This window comes from Dama dama, chromosome 7 (genome assembly GCF_033118175.1).
Source record: "Dama dama isolate Ldn47 chromosome 7, ASM3311817v1, whole genome shotgun sequence".
NCBI lineage: Eukaryota > Metazoa > Chordata > Mammalia > Artiodactyla > Cervidae > Dama > Dama dama.
In genome coordinates this window covers 43,214,647-43,230,666 of record NC_083687.1, presented here as the reverse complement: position 1 = coordinate 43,230,666, position 16,020 = coordinate 43,214,647, and the positions used below count along the sequence as shown (strand labels likewise).

Sequence of the window (16,020 nt, the reverse complement as noted above, 5' to 3'; positions counted from 1 at the left end):
TTAAAAAATTTTTGGCTGTGCCAAATGGCGTGCAGGATCTTAGTTCCTTCACCAGGGATCCAACCTGTGCTCCCTGCATTGTCAGTGTGGAGTCTTAATCACTGGATCACCAGGGAAGTCCCCACTGCTAGCCTTAAAGTGAAATTTAGTAACGTGCATTACTTTATTTAAAAAAATGAAAAAAAAAAAAAACTGCGCAATACTAGCATTTTCATATAAAACAGGTAACACAGCTGAAGAGGCTCACTTGCCAAGTACTGTTTCATTATTAATTTGCTTCTCAATGGAGAACTTTTACTTTGCTCTTAATATACAAATAAAAATTAATTATGATCAAATAACCATTGACTGTCATAGAGTAAAACAATTACCTGACACTTTTTAAACCATTTTACAATTTTATCAGAAAAATTTCCAGTGTTAGAAAATTTAGAAAGAATCAATAAACTGTTTAGTCAGATGCACTCAACAGATGTAAAATACATTAATTATACTATTATAACTATAACCAAAAATTGTATGAAATTTAAGTCATAGTAAATTAAAATAGCACATGCTTACCTGGGTTTGTTTTTTACTTTAGCTTCTCTTGACTTGTCACTTAAAGTCTTCAGCCTATAATTCAACAAGTATAAAATATCACATTTTTACAGTTTAAGAAATTTTCAAATGCAAGTTTCATAGCTGATAAAATTTCTGGTTGGAAAAGTTTTAGAAAGAATTAAGCACCTCTACAGACAACAAATATTTGTATACTGTATATAAGACACCACAAGTGAAAAATTTACAGCAAATATTTTTATATTTTTCTTGCCCCAAATCCCTTTTCTAGAAACATTTCCTAAATATGACTGGACTAAAGAAGCCTCACTACTCTGGAAACATCAGAAAAAAGAGAGTGGTCCCCATAGGTGAACTTGATCAGTGATAAAAAATGTCTAAGCAGCACATTTTACAAAATTTATTTTTAATTGAAGGATAATTGCTTTACAACATTTTGCTGGTTTCTGCCATCCATCAACATGAATCAGCTGTAAGTATACATATGTCCCCTCCCTCTTGACCCTCCCTCCTACCTACCCCCCTCCATCCCAGCCCTCCAGGTTGTTCCAGAGTCGTGGTTTGAGAATCATACAGCAAATTCCCCCTGGCTAGCCACTTTACATATGGTCAGTCAGTCAGTCAGTCCAGTCACTCAGTCGTGTCCAACTCTTTGCGACCCCATGAACCGCAGCACGCCAGGCCTCCCTGTCCATCATCAACTCCCAGAGCCTACCCAAACTCATGTCCATTGAGTCGGTGATGCCATCCAACCATCTCATCCTCTGTTGTCCCCTAGTGTATACGTTTCCATGCTACTCTCTCCATTTGTCCACCCTTTTCTCCCCCAACACCCCCGCCCCAGCCCCCTCCATGCCCATAAGTCTTTGTCTAACCAACACATTTTAAAGTGATACTATACTAAGCACTCTCTAAGTGCCAACATTCTGAGAAATTTTAGCTATTGATAAAAAGTTTCTAAAACACATTACAAACCTCTTTCATTAAACAGGAGTTGGTACGTTTTCTGATAATTTAGGGTTATTATCATGAACACCACTGATTGCATTTTGCAAGAGAACAGTACATTCCTTAGATGTTTCTGAGCTAGGAATGCCTCATAATTTGCCAACCTGAAAACAGTAAACAGTGGTTTTGGGAGTCTGTTCAGGATCCTATTTTAAAAATTTAAATTTTCAATCTCTACCACTGGTCATCATATCAGCTACTACTTACTTCTTCTGCTAGCTATTTAACGCTAGCAGCCTGCGTGAGTGCTAGGTCATTTCAGTGACTCACTGTGACTTCTATGGACCGTAAACTGCCAGGCTCCTCTGTCCATGGGATTCTCTGGACAAGAATACTGGAGTGGGTTGCTGTGTCCTCCTCCAGAGAATCTTCCCGACCCAGGGACAGAACCTGCATCTTGAACGCCTCCTGCATTGGCAGGTGGATTTTTTTTCTTTCTTTCTTTTTTTTTTTTTTTTTACCACTAGCACCACCCAGGAAGGCTGCTGCTGCTAAGTCACTTCAGTCGTGTCTGACTCTGTGCAACCCCATAGACGGCAGCCCACCAGGCTCTGCCATCCCTGGGATTCTCCAGGCAAGAACACTGGAGTGGGTTGCCATCTCCTTCTCCAATGCATGAAAGTGAAAAGTGAAAGTGAAGTCGCTCAGTCCTGTCTGACTCTTCACGACCCCATGGACTGCAGCCTACCAGGCTCCTCCGTCCACGGGATTTTCCAGGCAAGAGTACTGGAGTGGGGTGCCATTGCCTTCTCCCCCGGGAAGCCTACTTCCCTTCTATTTGCTTTTTTAAATTATTGGGCTAGAAAACATAAATGGGCTAGAAATGCATACATAAAAAAATTAAACAGGCTTTTCTATACGTAAAATATGAAGTTCATAAACTGATTATATACACACACACACATATATATATATATATATATATATATATATATATATTTTTTTTTTTTAATTCACCAGCCCATTTTTACCTACTTTGGACTGTGGACTCTGTATCATATGACAGACTGCCAAAATGTGAGAGCTCAATTATGAGATAATCCCACATACAGTGAAAACATCTGGACGTGTTCTTCTTAATCTGATTACTTCCACAGATATTCACTTCTGAACAGAGTCTGAAGCACAGGCCACACTACCCCAGCTAGCCCCACAACGCTTTCGTAAAGCAGACACAGGTGCTGCCTCCTTGAGCTTTACTGCACTCTGCCAGAAGCTGCCCGAGCGCACCAGCGGAGCTGCGTGCCCGAGCGCACCAGCCGACTCTCCCAGAACGCCCCAGCCCTCTGCTCTGCACAGCTCTACGTGCACGCGCTGACGAAGGACCCCAACTTTTCGGTCGATGAGGCCTAGCTCAAAACCAGAGAGGGACTTCCAATATCAAATGCCATTTGTCAACAAGTTGCAGTATCAATTTCACACCAAGACTATTTTATTTTATATTATTTTATGTTCTTTTTCAAAAACTAAAATATTGATAAGATCAATTCCTCTACAATGTTAAAAAAAAAAAAAAAAAAAAGACTTAGCAATCTCTTTAATACAAAACTATTTGTAGACATCTCTCCAGATGACCTGAATTTAGTAAAGTCTTACCTGTCCTAGAAAAACAATAAAAAATTTTGAGCTTAGCTTGGAAACCAGTAAATCCAGTTTAAACTAAGATTAAGCAACAGCTCAAGAAAGTTATTTTGACAGTCATTCAACCATTTTCCACTCCAAAATCTGAGAAAGGCACTTGGTTGTGACATCCCAGGTAGAATTGTACTAGAACAAATGGACACAGCAGTGCATTATAGTCAAAATTCTAGTATTATTTTCAGTGATTTGGGATAATTCACATGGTAACAAGGATATTGAAGCAAACTGCTAAGATCCTCTTTGGACCATTCATTATACAACTGAGCAAATCTCTAGGTTAGTATTTCAAGTATTTATTTCTGAAAAAAACTGTAAATCCTCAATTGTAATGTATCAAATTTGGGTTTCTCCTCCGTACTTCCCCAAAAGAAAGAAAAAATTGGTTTGGAATGAAACAGAAAAGAGGAAGCTTATAGGGAGCTGAAACTAAAATTATTGGAAGAATGAGTAAGCTTCCCCAGGTGGCTCCTTAACAACCATCTGCTTTAAAAATTGGTTTTTAACTAACTATAATGTGTGGAACTTATTTGATCTGCATTTGAACAAATCAGCTGTAAAAAGATACTTTTAAGAACCAGGAAATTTGATTATGGACTGGATAATTCATAACATCATAGAATTAGTATTAATTTTGTTAGGTATGACATTGGCATTACATTTATATAACCTGTGTATTTTTTTTTAAAGATGAAAATTGATTTCTGAGAGAGGTGAGAACTAGGTCTGAGGTTTACTATATAAGTAGTGCTAGTCACTCAGTCATGTCTGAGTCTTTGAGATCCCAGGGACTGTAGCCCACCAGGCTCCTCTGCCCATGGGATTCTCCAGGCAAGAGTACTGGAGTGGGTTGCCATGCCCTCCTCCAGGGTATCTTCCCAACCCAGGGATGGAACCCATGTCTCCTGAATTGCAGGTGAATTCTTTACTATCTGAGCCATCAGGAAAGCTCATACTCTATAAATAATGGAGAGACTGAGTAAATGTGACAACAATTAACTGTTGTATCTGAATAATGTATCTATGGGGCGCACTGTATATATTTTTTTGTATATGTTTAAAACTTTGTTTAAAAAAAAAGTTTGGGGGTTTCCCTGGTGACTCAGTGGTAAAGAATCCGCCTGCCAATGCAGGAGACGAGTTTGATTTCTGGTCTGGGAAGATCCCACATGCTATGGGACACCTACACCCATGTGCCACAACTACTGAGCGTGTGTTCTAGAGGCTGGGAGCTGCAACAACTGAGTCCATGGACCACAACTGCTGGGGCTTCCCTGGAGGCTCAGACGGTAAAGCATCTGCCTGCAGTGCAGGAGACCCGGGTTCGATCCCTGGGTCGGAAAGCTCCCCTGGAGAAGGACAGTCTTGTCGACATTCATCTTTTCTCATCACACCTTTTCCATGTAAATCATCAATATGCCAAATTCAGAATAGAAACTGCTGGAAAAAAACAAAGTAGCAAGAAGAAAGTTGGAAACAGTGAAAAAAGTTAAGGAAAGGATAAAAATAGTCAATGTAACACTTTTTAAGTTGAAAATTTAACAAGTAATCCTCCCAAAAGCAAAAAGGTCCTTTCTGAAGTACATACTCCAAACCTCGAATTCAACTGACAGGAGCTTACCATTTTTATCTGAGGATAACTCTTAAGTTTCTCACAGTGATTCTGCGCTGGAAACAACCCACTAATTGAGTCACACAGTGTCTTGCCATGCTGAGAAGGAAATACTGGTCTGAGTGCAATTCCCCAGTTTCCTAAACCATAAAATAGGAGTATTATACTGACCATAATGATTTGCCACAAGAATTAAAGGAAATTCCGAATATGACTCTGGCAGCAGGCAGTAGCTGTAAATTATAGAGGCAATTCAAACAAAAAGTATAATAAAAATGATCAGCAAGTATAATAAAAATGATCGCCATCAAGAAAGAAGCAATGTACATTACAGGGCCAAGGTAAAATAAAACAGAGGTCCCCCAATGCACCAGCTCCCATAAAAGGCTTCTCCTCTGTTCCTAGCCTTCTTCACAACACAGCACACCCCCAGGGAGACAGGAGAGCCACCGCAGGAGTGTATTCATACACAGACTTCCAAGTGGGCCACCTCTCAATTGTCTCCTACTCAAAGCAACCAATGCACGCTTCAGGGTCCGAAGTACTTGCTTTCAAATTCATCATCACACTACAATATTTTGAGACTGTTTCAAAGACTGACCTTAGTTTGACCATAGCACATTTATTTTTTTTTAAGCTTTACAGCAAATACTAAGATAGAGGCATCTTCTTAAGAAATGGAGATAACCAGCAAAACCTCTTGGACAAAAAGTTTAAAAAGTTGTTTCACAGAATGAAAGGTGGAGTTTGGCAAGGACTGCTGAGCAGGAAATGGGCTTCTAGGCCTGACCTGATGGCATGGGGGACCTCGATGGCATTCCATGTACCTGGACTTTAATGTCCTACTCATCTAAGCCTATCAGCTATTATGAAAGGCCAGGGTGGCTGCATTAAAACACCACAGAATGTATTAATTAGCATATTTTGTCCTATAATGTTTTCATGCCTCTGTTATTCTGACTTTAAATTGTTTATGAATACAAATCCAATCTATTATATTTTCCCATTAACTTTTTTTTCTTTTTTAAAGTGAAAATCAGGAAACACAAAAGTATCAATCACAGCTAAAAGTGCACAGACCCCAAAGCTCTGACAGCTGAGAGATTCACACACAAGTCACAGACTCAGGAAGTGGAGAGTCTCTATCCTAATCACTCCCGAATGCACCCAGTTGGTCTTGACCTCTTTCCTCCGTGTTTCCTGAATTTCCCACTGCTTCTTGGACTTCGCAACACATTTACTGTCAACTGCTCCTTCTCTCTCTGGAGAAGGCAATGGCACCCCACTCCAGTACTCTTGCCTGGAAAATCCCATGGACAGAGGAGCCTGGTAGGCTGCAGTCCATGGGGTTGTGAAGAGTCGGACACGACTGAGCGACTTCACTTTCACGCATTGGAGAAGGAAATGGCAACCCACTCCAGTGTTCCTGCCTGGAGAATCCCAGGGACGGCGGAGCCTGGTGGGCTGCCATCTATGGGGTCACACAGAGTCAGACACGACTGAAGTGACTTAGCAGCAGCACCAGCTCCTTCTCTCTCAAAACTGCTCAACTTCTCTGTTGGTAAATGACATCACTATCTAAGATACTCCAAAATTAACATCCTCAATTTCTCCCCTTTTTTCACTTGCTAGTCTCTTTTTTTTTTATTAAATCAACCAGTGCCTGTCATTATTCTCTCTGTCAAATTTCCACCAGCACCGCCTTTTCATCATCTCTCATCTGCTCCATAATTACAGCCTCCTAAATAATCTCCCTGCTCCCCTTCTCTAGTCCTCCCGTCACCCTGCCTCTCAAATTATTCTTCCAAAATACAGGCAGGCTCAGGCTGCTACCCTCCCCCAAAACCTTCAGAAGATTAGTCAACCTAAAAATAAGCCAAGGCCATCCTATGTAAGACAGCAATCCTCCCACCCCCGCCCAACCCCTGAACCTGCTTTGTTTTTAGCAAGTACCTCTGACCTTCTAGATATTTGGCCTCCGGCCAGCTGAGTGAGGGCAGGGCCGTTATGTGCTGTCTGGTGTGCATTCTCTGCTGCAACCCTAGTACCTGTCAATAGGTGTTAAGTGTTAGTCGCTCAGTTGCGTCTGACTCTGCGCCCCCATGGACTCCAGCCCACCAGGTTCCTCTGTCCATGGAATTCTCCAGGCAAGAATACTGGAGGGGTTAGCCATTCCCTTCCACAACAGATCTTCCCAGCTCAGGGATTGAACCTGGGTCTCCTGCATTGCAGGCTGATTGCAGTAGCATGTGAGCTACTAGGGAAGCCCCATCAACAGATAAGTGCTCAATAAATGTTTTCTAAACGAATTAATTTGCAAAGCACTGACAACCTTCTATTATCAGACACTAAACTTCCTTACCAGGTTCCTCTCCCACAAGAGTTTCGTCTCTGAAATCCGTCAGCCAAATCTAGCCTCATCTCTTCTCATTCTTCTAGGCCAGTCTAGAAGTCAGCTCTTCTTTGAAGCATCTTATATCATGACTCCTCTGAGCTCACAATCCACATCACCTGTATCTTCCACGTTCACCTCCTTCTGCTTTGCTTTATGCTACCGCTAGGCTAGGGCATTTGGAGGGAAGACACTGTTTTTGTCAAGCTTGTAGCCCCAGGATCTGGCCCCAAACACAGACACTGGTAAAGAGCAAGAAAAACTGGGCGTGTAGCCTCATATCTTTTTTTTTTTTTTTTAATAAAATGAAAAAAACTTCTATGGTAACTTCTATGAAAACTTCCTAGACTGGTGTCTGACACTTGGTAGGAACTCAGTAATAAGTCAAGTTGAATATTAAGGTTTTTTTCCCCTGTTTATATTAAAAGGTAAGTAATCAAGGAAGAGCCAGCATTTAAGGCAAAGCCTCAATGTGAATTGTGAACTGTGAACTGGACTCTTAGACACTCTCCTTTGAGGTTATGATACTCCGAGAGGGGAGAAGAGAAGTGAGCACAGCAGCAAGGCTGGAGGTCAGGGCAGAGGGGGGGCTCTGACCCCTGAGAAGGAAACACCTACTGTCTAGCTGCAACAAGTAACCACTGTGAACTTCTATCCCTCCCTATCCTAAAGCACCCAGAGCATTACCAACAGGAAATGCCAGCCAGTGCCAGGCAGCTGTAAATCCTTGGTAAATCTGATTGTCAGTTTCCTGAAGGGGTTTGCACGCCTTGAATACATCAATCCTGAGGCCGTGGGTCATAACTGCTCTGAAGGTTTAAAAAAAAAAAAAAAATCAAAGACCAGAGTGGATTTGAAGAAAGTGCTTCAGTGTGTCCAGAAGTTTCCCTCAGAGCTCAAGCCAGTCCTTAAAGAGCAGAGGTTCTCTGTGAACTCTCCAAAAGGCTCCCAGAGCTCTGGGGGACATAAACCCAGGTGAGGACACACGTAGGTGAGGAGCAAAGAGTGAAGCTGGAAGCCAGTCCCCTCTGTCCCTCAGCCCCTGCACCAGATAACCGCCCAGTTAGCCCAGAAAGAAAGCAATGTAATTTCTAGGCTTACCTTGATTTTGACATAACTATTATGATGATTGAAACTTGATGAAAAAAGATCATGAGTCCATGGACAACCTACAGTCCTTTGAAGCTGACTTTTTTCTAAGTTTGAATGGAAGGTTGAAATTCAGTGTTCACACATGCTTTAACCACTAATGTGGCATTCTCTTGTGAGCCTGATAAAGAATATTCCTATTATACTTGAAAAACAGTAAACTGCCTAAGTTTCAGCTCCAGTTATATGAATTTCCAGAAACTGAAAATGAGCAGAAGTCTCTGAAGACAGGCTGTTGCTCTGAGCTACTGTGAAGCTCCACAGTGAAAGAGCTCAGGAAGGCAGCCAACCTTTCCCCTACTGAGTTCCGAGGGCAACCCCAAGGGTAGACGTTCCCGGTTATTTTGTAAGCCAGCTGCTCTGGCTTCTATGGGCACCAACAGGAAGTGTTCTAAAGGAATGCTAGGTCCAGTCTGGTGGTTTTGAGAGGCAAGGGCCATATCGCTTTCAGCTCTGAATCCCCCAGTGCCTTCATGTAACATACACGTACAGCTGTGTTTAATTTCACCTTGCGGAGGAGTGATTTCTCTACCAGGTGACAGGCTAATGGCACACACGGCCGGTCCAGTGGCTTGTCCGCTCAGAGTGACCTGTACAAGGAAGCCCATGAAGGGCCTTCACAGAATGGAAGCCCTCTCAGGACCTCCAATCCCAAACTGGCCCCAGTTTCTGGCATGCTTCAGGTAAACTCCGTTTTCGAGAAGGCATTCTCGAACCAGATCCCCTCCACCCTTCTCCATTACTCAACCCTCAACTCGGGTTTTCCAGATCTCCCAGGATGGTCTGGGAGAATCCATATTCCTAGGTGAGTTGAACCTGCTTGAGCAAAGTTCAAAGAATGAATGGGTTCAGAGGCAACCACCTGACCTGTAAAGTTTCAGTAGTTGTAACTCCCAGAAGATAGACTGTTACTCCATCAAGGAATTTCTTGAGGTAACGATAGGAGGGCTGCACCAGATGGGCTTATCTGCGACCTACTCTTCTCATGCTACCATTGCAGCATCGTACCCCAACGTTTCAATAATTTACATTCTGAAAATAAGTTAGTTTTTAAATTTAAGGGGGGGGGGCGGGGAATGCAAGCAATCAAGCACAGCGTCAATCAATGACTCCTAGGACATCTAAAATTAACATTCATAAGGACATCAAACCAAGACTACCAAAAATGCTTTACGTGTAAATGCTCAAGTATCTGCCTGTTACTACTCAGCACCTAAGAGGCAAATAATATAAACATTTTTGTCCACTAAGATACAGTTGTAGCTAACATCTTTCTCATCAGAATCGTAAAACATGATGGAGAGGCCCTCAAAGGCAGAGCTTTCGCCAACGGATCCGTAATCTAAAGGTGACAGACACATCCTTTATCAAAGTGACACCCTTTTGGAAGAAATGGAAAAGTTAAAATGAATTAAGCACTGAATAATAACAGTGACACAACGTGAGTGCGCTGTTTTACACGTTAGTTCATTTATCCTCACAAATAACCCTGTGAGATGAGAACCATCATCATCCCCGTTGTTGTAACAGTCGCGGAACATGAGGCAGAGAAACTTGCAGAAACGCGTTGCTTAAGTGGTAGAGATAAGATCCCAGGGCCCCTGGCGTTAGAGTCTATGCCAAACTGGAATCACCTCATGGGGGGTGGGGGGGGGTCCTTTCGAATCCCCATCCTCAGCCTGGTGTAGCTGCTATCCTTTGCAACCCAGCACGCACCAGGATGGTTGCCAGGAGATTCCAAGCAAAGTTCGGGAACCGCTAGGTCCGCGTGCGCGTCACCACTAGGGCATGAACAGGATGGCCAGTTGTGGCGTTTCTGTGGCCCGAGAGTTTCTTCACTGAGGCGCTGAACCCGACGTAGAGAGAGAAAGCAAAAGGGGAAGAAGAGGCGCTCAGTCTCCGCGCGCGGGGGCGAGCAGGACGCCGGGCGGGCCCCGGCGGTCTGGAGGGGGCGACGGCCCGAGCCGCCAGGGGTCTCGGCGGCGTGGGAGTGGGCGCCGGGGCACCGTCCCTCGTGGGGCCGCGGGGGTGGGGCGCGCTCGCCTCTCACCCGACCCCTCTCGGGCCGGCCGGATCTGCCGGGGAAAGGTCACCCGACCCCCGGCCGCCCGCAGCCTTCCGGACCCGCTCCCGGCCCCGGCGCGCGGGTCTGAGCCTGCCCGGCGGGACCTAAGTTACTTCGTGCGGCCCGGCCGACGCCGGAAAGTTGGCTACTGTCCCCACCCGGGCGCGGATGGGAGGCCCGGGGTTGGGTGAGGGGAGTGGCGGGCGCCACATGAGACCCCGGGTGCGCGGAGGCGGCGTCCCGGCTCCCCGGCCCGGCCGTGCTGGCCCCTTTTCGTCCCCCACCGTGTACCCACCCGGAGGTGAAATCCTGCTGCACGCTCAACAGCCGCTCGCGCAGGGTCTCCAGCATCGCCGCCGCGTCTCCGCTGCTCAGGCCGCCGCCGTCCCCCCGCACCTGTCACCTCACGCCCCGCGCCCCGCGGCCGGCCCCGCCCCCCACCTTTGCTCGTCCCCGCGGCGCGGCCCTTCCGCGTCCCCGCCCCGCACCCCGCGGCCGGCCCCGCCCCCCGCCCTTGCTCGGCCCCGCGGCCGGCCCCGCCCCCCGCCCTTGCTCGTCCCCGCGGCGCGGCCCTTCCGCGTCCCCGCCCCGCCCTTGCTCGCCCCCGCGCCCGGCCCCGCTCCGCCCCCGCCCTTGCTCGTCCCCGCGGCGTCCCCTTCCGCGTTCCCGCCCCACCCCGCCCCGCGCCGGCCTGCACAGCCGCAGTAGGGCGCGCCGGCTCGGGCTGCTGGAAAAGGGGGCGGTCCTTCCCCGGCCGCGGAGACAGCCTGCCGCTCTAAGCCGGGCCGGCTGCCTTTTCTCTTTAAAATAGAAGCGGCCGCGTCAAAGAATGCTTTACATTCAGCGCTTCCTTGAGGGAGTGGACCTGTCGCGGACACTCTCCTGGGCTCTGGTTCCAGGATCTGAGCCCGCTGGCTCTGACCTTGGATGATGGCAGTTAACCACTCAGCTTCGGTTTCTTCGATGAGAAAGTAGCGACTGTTCCGACATCCTGACTTTCCATTCTTCTCGTCAGCCTGTCCCAACAGGCTTTCGGTCCTTCGCACCGAAGGTGGAGGCCTTTGTCGAATCCACCAGTGGTTTCCATTTGTTATCGTCCTCTAACGTAGATCTTTTCTGATCATTCCAGCTACTGGCCCAGTCACTTGCCATACATCCTGTTTCTCAACTTAGTACATGACATTATCTGACAATTTATTTAGTAATTGCTTAATTAAGAAAAAGTTATCTGGGGCTTCCCTGGTGGTCCAGTGGTTAAGAATCTGCCTTGCAATGTAAGCGACACTAGTTCAATCCCTGGTCCTGGAAGATCCCACGTGCTGCTGGGAAACCGAGCCTGTGTGCCACAACTACCAAGGCCCTCGAGCCTAGATCCCATGCTCCACAACAGGGAGCCACTGCAATGGGAAGTCCGTGCACCACCACTAGAGAGTAGCCCTTGCTCGCCACAACTAGAGACAGCTCTCGCTCGCCCAACAATGAAGACCCAGCACAGCCAAAAATAGATAGATATTTAAAAAGGAAGAAGTTGTTTATTTGCTCACACGTGTATTTTAAAACGGGGTCTGAGACTAGGGTGAGGTGGGTAAGGCAGGTGTAAAACTTAAGGGGGAACTAAAAACCTTAATAAATCAAGATAAATAATATTTTAATGCAATATTCAAAAAGTTTTAAATTAATGAAAAAAAATTGTGATGAACAAAATATCAACATTTTAAAGACAGGATCTACTAGGGGCTGAGATTGAATGAGGCAAATGAGAGGGGCTGTGTGAGGATAGGCCTTTCCTGGCAGAGCCGAGGTGACTATTCTGATTAGTGGTTTAGGGAATTAGGGCCCTGGCCCCATCTTCTCTTCTTTTACTTGGGTGCAAACATCCAGTAAAGAACAGCCATTCTTCTCCATAAGGACAGGCTGCCAGGCGAGGAGACTGTGGTGACCTGTACTTTCTGTGACTGGGTGGACAAGTCTTATCCTGAGGTTCTGTAATAGGAGTTCTGCTTGTCCATGAACATAAGTCATGTGCTTCATCAGCCTTGCCAGAAGTGAAAGTGATGGGTGCTTTATGCTGACTTTCTTCTTTCTTAGTTGAGACAAGTAACAGAGAGGGGTGCTATTTACTGAGTCTCCACCACCCAGAAATAATACCTGGTACAGAGTAAGTGATTGAATGATCCAGTCTATAGAGACAGATTCCTCAGTATCTAGTAGATGTGGAAACCACAGGTACTGAGGAACAATAAATAGTTTTCATTTTATTCAATTTAAATAAACTCCTCTGCTCATAAGCTTTCAATTTACTTTTACAGATTTCAATAAGGCACCAAATCAGATCAAAAAGAGTCTGCCTGTCACTAGAAAATAGCTTTATCTGTGCCCAGTCATTTTTGTCTTGACCACTGCATTGTTAGTCTATAGCATGTTGGTCCTTCATTTTGAGATGTTTCATGGACATTCTTAATCCCATCATATCTGATAAACCTCAAAACAGAAGTTTTTATTTTTTTTATTTATTTATTTTTTTTCAAGTTTCCAAACAAGAATTTATTCTTTCTTTCTTTTTTTTTCTAAAAAAAAAAAAAAAAAGTACCAGGTGCGATTTTTTTCCCTGGGTTGTTTTTTTTTTTCAAGTTTCAGCAAATGCTTGTTCCCCTCAGCCCAGCCCCAGGCATCAGAGCTAAGGCTGGGTCAGAGTCTAGACTGGGGAATGGGGTAGTTGGTAACTACATGACTGAGTTTGAGGGGTGCCCCTCACCCCAACTGAGGTAGGTGGGTCAGAATCTGGCCAGGAGGGAGGAGGCACCCTAGTCCTTGGCCCTGACTCTGTACCCTGAACACCTTCCTCAGTCAGGACCCCAAAGCAAAGAGACACAGGCAGAAGAAGGAGAGGGACAACCAGGGTCTGGAGTCCTAGATGTGTGCGCAACTGCATGCACACACTCTCTCACGTCCGTACCACACACACAACACACACATACACACACACACACACAAACATACACACACACACAAGTTGGCTTTCAGGAGGGGTGAGGTCAGGGAAGTGAAAGGCATTGGGAAGGATAGGGGAAGCTGAGTCTTTGGCTGGTGACTCAGTTCTTCTGGGATAACTTCTCTGCTCTCAGCTGAGGGAGAACACTGCTCCCACAGCCCCCACATCAGCCTCTTCAACTCCTGAGGTTGGAGCAATATCTGAGAGTGGGAAAGGAGGGGGGCAATGCCAATTATCAGGTTTGGGAGGTTACCAAGGCAATCCAATTTGAATAAATTATAAATTAAAAATAAATAAAATAATAAATGGCCCCTGCCCAGGACAGGGAGGCAATGCTGGCATGACTTGCCTGGGAACTTAGGACAACCTCAGGGTAGCTCCAGTTCCTCCCCACCGTCGCAGCCAGCCTGGGAAATCCAAGGGAGGGGCCGGCACGTGGAGGACCCAGAACAGGGCAGCGTGTGGTAAGGTCAGAAGCTTTAAACACCCAAATGGTCAGTTTGGGCATGAGCATGGTGAAGGCTTTAATGCAAGCCTGAGAGGTCTCTCGCCACCTCTCCACGTGTTCACTCTGTCCAGGATGGAGCAGGATGGGCAGGTCTTTGGCCCACAGAGGGTTCAGGGCATTGACAGTCAGGGCAAAGGTGAGTAACGTGGATTGTGAGGGGCCTCGGTCACAGCCTGCAGTTCGTAGGGGAGCCCTGTGTCCAATTCCAGGCTCCGGCGGGAAAAAAGCAGGCGGATGTCGCCATGCAGGCTTAAGCGGCCTGAGCGGGAGCTCCGGAACCTGAGGTGCAGTAAGTAGCAGAGGAGGCGGCGGGCAGGGCCAGCATTCCCCTCCTCACCCACAGGCACCAAAAGGAGGCGGTGGCGCAGGAAGGTCACGTGGGCAGCAGGCATGTCCGAAAAGTCAAAGGTCACGAGGAACATCTTCACCACAGTCTGGTTGGGGTTAAATAAGGTCACTTGGATGGTGCCCACCTTGGGCACGCTGTAACCCTTCCTCCCCAGGGGACTCAGGTCCACGACGCCCAGGAAGGGAGCCGGGGCATTTTGCTCAGAAACGTCAAAGAAGGTGACAGTGACGGGCAGCGTGACATGCTGAGGGCAGTAGGACCCACTAGCTCCGATCTCTGCTGTGAAGCCCTCAATGTGGCCGGATGGTGCAAAGCGTCCTCGCAGCAATGATTCCTCAAAGTTGCCCAACAGGCTGACAGCAGGCGTGGGAACAGGGGAGGCACTGGGAGGGCTCAGCAGGCCTGGTCCCTTCCGGAGGCTTCGTAGGGAGCTCAGCTTCAGGCGACGGGCACCTTTCAGCCTCCGCCCCATGGGACTACAGTCTGTTGGGTCCAGCACAGGCTCCTTGGGCCCAGGCAGCAGGTGGCTCCAGAAGGGTGTGGCTTTGGCATCAGAACTGTTGGCAGCAGGAGGGTGGCCCAGGGTTCCCCGGCGCCTCCGAGGGGCTGGCCCCTCATCCTCAGAGCTGACATCCAGGGCTTCTCCAGCAGGAAGCAGCCTTCGCTTGGTGGGGCAGGGGCCTGGAGGTCCGGGGCCAGGGGGTGTGTGCTCGGGGCTGCACCCATTGGCAGTGCCAGGGGACTCCCTAGGCCAGGGGCTGCCCCCATTGCCCACCCCAGACAGTAGGCTCTTACCCCCTATTTGTGCAAGACTGTGCAAATCAGTGTCAAGTGTGTGCAGCTGGCCTGGAGGGGCTGGCCCCAGGGACACCCCCAGGGACCCCTGTCCTCCTGGATCTGGGGAAGCCCAGTCTCTGGTGTGCAAAGTACTGCAGGAAGCATTTGATGGGGGCAAGGGGGAACTTCGGGCCCCCGAAGTCCAAGGTGAGGTGGAGCTACCTCCTTGTTCCACAACACAGAGGCCGTGATGGCAGAAATGTTGGCTGGCCACGCCCAGTTTCAGCCCCAGTCCCTCTGGGCCCAAGAGCCCGACAGTGGGTGGCTCTTCAGGGGGTAGTCCCTCTCTGGCCCCTAGTCCGGGGCCTCTCTTCAGCTCCCTGGGACCCTCGGTAGATGGGGCTGGCCGTTTCAGGGCCCTAGGAGGCTCAGAGGCACCAGCTGGAGGGGAAAAGATGGATACCTGGTAGACCCCGGGGGATGTCGCCCCCCCTGCTGGGCTGTAGCCCATGAGCAGGCCACCCTGGAGGGCCCCCTGCCTGACTGCAGGCTGCGAAGGGCCAGCCTCTGGCTCTGAGGATGGAGACGTCTCCGCTTGCACGTGGCGCATGAAGCCCTGCCTTCGGTCAGGTGGGACCCCCCCCACAGCCTTTATGCTGGGCTTGGGCTGGGGGGCCTGGGGACATCCCAATGAGGAGGCCTTAAGCCTAGCTGTGTGTTCCCTCTTCCTGGCTGATGTCTTGCTCTCCTAGCTTGCAGTCCGGTCCATGCCTGCTGCACTGGTAAGGTGACTGCCACCATTCCGTGCAGCTCCTAGGCTCAGCTGGACCCCCCGTACTTGTCCATTCTTCCAGGTGCACCCGCCCCACACCTGTAGTTCCGTGAGTCCCGTAGCAACTGGGGAGGTAGTGGATGGGAGCAGTTACATAGCTGCCCTGGCTGCAGCCTCGGCCTGCCAAAACAGAAGTT

The 16,020-nt window shown here is 47.9% G+C and overlaps 2 protein-coding genes across 2 annotated transcripts in view; both read right to left on the bottom strand.

Moving 5' to 3' along the window:
- DTNBP1 (dystrobrevin binding protein 1) overlaps nt 1-10,855 on the bottom strand; it is a 97,007-nt gene extending 86,152 nt beyond the window's left edge. The window contains exons 1-2 of the mRNA XM_061147595.1: nt 10,721-10,855; nt 562-615 (exon numbers count right to left, since the gene is read on the bottom strand). Coding sequence (XP_061003578.1) covers nt 562-615; nt 10,721-10,776 — 110 coding nt within the window. The 5' untranslated portion in view covers nt 10,777-10,855. The remainder of the gene's footprint in view (nt 1-561; nt 616-10,720) is intronic.
- A 2,099-nt stretch (nt 10,856-12,954) lies between these two features.
- On the bottom strand, nt 12,955-15,685 carry LOC133059894 (atos homolog protein B-like). The gene has a single exon (XM_061147585.1). The coding sequence runs from the start codon at nt 15,659-15,661 to the stop codon at nt 14,051-14,053; it is 1,611 nt and encodes a 536-aa protein (XP_061003568.1). The 5' UTR covers nt 15,662-15,685; the 3' UTR covers nt 12,955-14,050.
- Nucleotides 15,686-16,020: the final 335 nt, after the last annotated feature.